The following is a 2,892-nucleotide window of genomic DNA, read 5'->3' on the forward strand; positions in this document are numbered from 1 at the left end:
TTTTTTTTTCATTGAAGTTTATTTTTCAGCCTTTGTTTTTAGATCACTGAGAACACATGTATAAAAAATTTATTCACAAATTATTATTCGTTTGCAAATATAATGTTTCGCTTATTCCCGAATAAACGAAACAATGGGGCTGATAATAAAATGAGAGTATTTTTCACTCTTTTCTTTTTAACTCTTACATTTGGGGCAAATGCAGAGGTACTTGACTGAGGTCCAGAGTGAGAAACACCGAGCGAGCTATAAAAGTCTGTGTGTCATCCCCTCCACTCCATACTCCTCTCAACAAGAAGAAGCAGAAGCATCGATCCAATCCAATCGAGGCCATGGCCGCCGGCGTGAAGAACATGGTCATCGCCATCCTCGTCCCTCTCCCTTCCCTCCTCTTCTTCTTCTCCTTCGTCCGCCCCACCACCACCCCGTCCCCGGTGTCGTCGTGGTGCGCCGCCCACCCCCTCCTCGTCGCCAACCTCCTCTTCCTCTTCAACGTTGACCTCCTCTTCTGGCTCATCGGCAATCTCCTCTCCAACCACTGGGTCAGTTCTTTTCCTCCTCTCTAGACTTTAGTGTTCTTCACTGCTCTGTTGCTTTTGCCCGCAACCTGTTTGACGAAATGCCTTATTTGTTGCAGCTCATCGATCTGTACTGGACCGTCATCCCGGTGATGCTGCTGCACTACTACCGGGCCCACCCGGCCGCGGTGGCGGACACGGCGAGGTCGGCGGTGGCGGTGGCGCTCACCTGGGTGTGGAGCGCCAGGCTGACGCACAACTACCTGAGGAGGGAAGGGTGGCAATGGGGCAAGAGGGAGGACTGGAGGTTCGCCGAGATGCGGGGGCAGTACGGCAGGGCGTGGTGGTGGATGTCCTTCTTCGCCGTCTACCTCTCGCAGCAGGTGTTCCTCATCGGCATCTGCCTCCCCATGTACGCCATCCACTCCACCACCCAGCCATGGGGCGCCTGGGACGTCGTGGCAACAATGGCATGCCTCGCCGGCATCGTCATCGCCCACTTCGCCGACACGCAGCTGCACAGGTTCGTGACCACCAACGAGAAGCTGAAGAAGGTCGGCGAGGCCACGGTGGCGACCATGGAGGCCGGGCTGTGGCGGTACTCGCGGCATCCCAACTACTTCGGGGAGCAGCTGTGGTGGTGGGGGCTGTACCTGTTCGCCTGGAACATCGGGCAGCCATGGATGGTGGTCGGGCCGCTTGTGAACAGCCTGTGCCTTGGCTATGTCACCGTGCTGGTGGAGCGGCGAATGGTGAAGCAGGAGCACCGAGCAGAGGCCTACAAGCTGTACCAGAAGAGGACCTCCGTTTGGATCCCCTGGTTCAGGAAGCCCGTCCCTCAACCCTACAACCACAAGGACAGCTCAAACCAAAATTCGCTCAAAATTTCGCACTCTTGATTGTTCACCTTTATGTGTTTGATCACTTTGATTGCTCCTTCCTGTGTGTCGTGCTTTTGTGATGTTTCATTTGTTGTCGTGTAATTAACTATTTGTAATCTGTAACTTGTACCATCATCACTTTGCAAGGTGTCTGTAAATTCACGGTGTAATCTCTACTCATCGCCTTCACTAAAATGAATTACATGTATTACTAGCGAGCGACAGCTGAATGCTTGATGCAGGAGACTCTGTCCATCAAATGTCAAAAACACAATAAGTTAACTAATGCTGAATCCAGGCTTGATCCTTGGTGTGGATGTGATATATGTTACGAACAACTTGTGCGAAAATAATGATGAGACAGTGTGATTGCTGTTCAGATTTATAAAACTATGTATCAAACCGACGCATATACTGATCAGGGCTCAAAATCAAATTTAATAAGAGTGAGGTTTTCTGTCTGGGGGCAGCAACACAAAAACAGGATTTGTACAACCAAATTTTTACTTGCAACAGTGGGGGGTTTCCCATGAGATATTTGGGTTTTCCAATTGATAAAAACGACTTTTGAATAAAGATTGGAAACAGGCTGAAGAAAAAATGGAAAAAAAAGTTGGATGTTGGCAAGGAAATCTTCAGTCGATTGGGGGAAGGGTGACTTTAATCAATGCTTGTCTTAGTAGCACTCCTTTATACATGTTATCCTTCTTTAGAGTTCCTATAGGGGTAAGGGAGAAGATGGACTTTTTCAGAAGAAGATTTTTATGGCAGGAGGATCAAGGGATTAGAAAGTATCATCTAGTTAATTGGAACACTATTTGCTCCCCTAGAGAAATAGGGGGTTTGGGCATTCTAGATTTAGAGGCTATGAATATTGCTTTGTTGGGAAAATAGATATGGAATCTTGAGACTAGTGATGGCATGTGGCAGCAGCTGATTAGACAAAAATATCTATTCAAAAACATCTTGGCTGCTACTAAATTAAGACCAGGGGCATCTCATTTCTGGCAAGGGATTATGGATGTGAAAAACAGTTTTTTCAAATTCTGTACAAGGAAACCTGGGGATGGAAAAAAACACTTTATTTTGGGAAGATAATTGGTTAGGTGGCAAACCTCTGGCTGAGCAATTTCCTTTTTTGTATAGAATAACTCACAAACCACATATCACTTTGGCTAAGGTGAAAGAGATAGGTTGGAGTGAAATGACTTTCAGAAGAAACTTAGTAGGAGATAGACTAGCAGATTGGAACAGAATTAAGGCTTCTTGCAATCAGTTGACTTTAAATGATAAAAAAGATGTGGTTGTGTGGAATCTGACAAAAAATGGATTGTTCAGTGTTAAATCCTTTTATAGAGCTCTGAAACTTCAGGAAACATCCTCCATGACAGGGGGTATACATAAGAAAATCTGGAAAATCAAGATTCCTTTAAAAGTTAGGATTTTCATGTGGTTGATGTTAAAAGAGAGTATTCTAACAAAAGACAATTTGA

At 46.0% G+C, this 2,892-nt stretch overlaps 1 protein-coding gene across 1 annotated transcript; it reads left to right on the plus strand.

Annotated features, from left to right (window-relative positions):
* The first annotated feature begins 241 nt into the window (after nucleotides 1–241).
* Nucleotides 242–1,610, plus strand: LOC127769729 (uncharacterized protein C594.04c). Its single transcript, XM_052295352.1, has 2 exons — nucleotides 242–542; nucleotides 638–1,610. The coding sequence occupies exons 1-2, from the start codon at nucleotides 333–335 to the stop codon at nucleotides 1,415–1,417; spliced, it is 990 nt and encodes a 329-aa protein (XP_052151312.1). The 5' UTR covers nucleotides 242–332; the 3' UTR covers nucleotides 1,418–1,610.
* Nucleotides 1,611–2,892: the final 1,282 nt, after the last annotated feature.

This window comes from Oryza glaberrima, chromosome 4 (genome assembly GCF_000147395.1).
Source record: "Oryza glaberrima chromosome 4, OglaRS2, whole genome shotgun sequence".
In the NCBI taxonomy this organism is placed as follows: domain Eukaryota; kingdom Viridiplantae; phylum Streptophyta; class Magnoliopsida; order Poales; family Poaceae; genus Oryza; species Oryza glaberrima.

Coding starts and splice junctions, on each gene's coding strand:
- LOC127769729 (XM_052295352.1), top strand. CDS start 333: ATGGCCGCCGGCGTGAAGAACATGGTCATCGCCATCCTCGTCCCTCTC. Junction 543..637: donor ATCTCCTCTCCAACCACTGG/GTCAGTTCTTTT, acceptor TATTTGTTGCAG/CTCATCGATCTGTACTGGAC.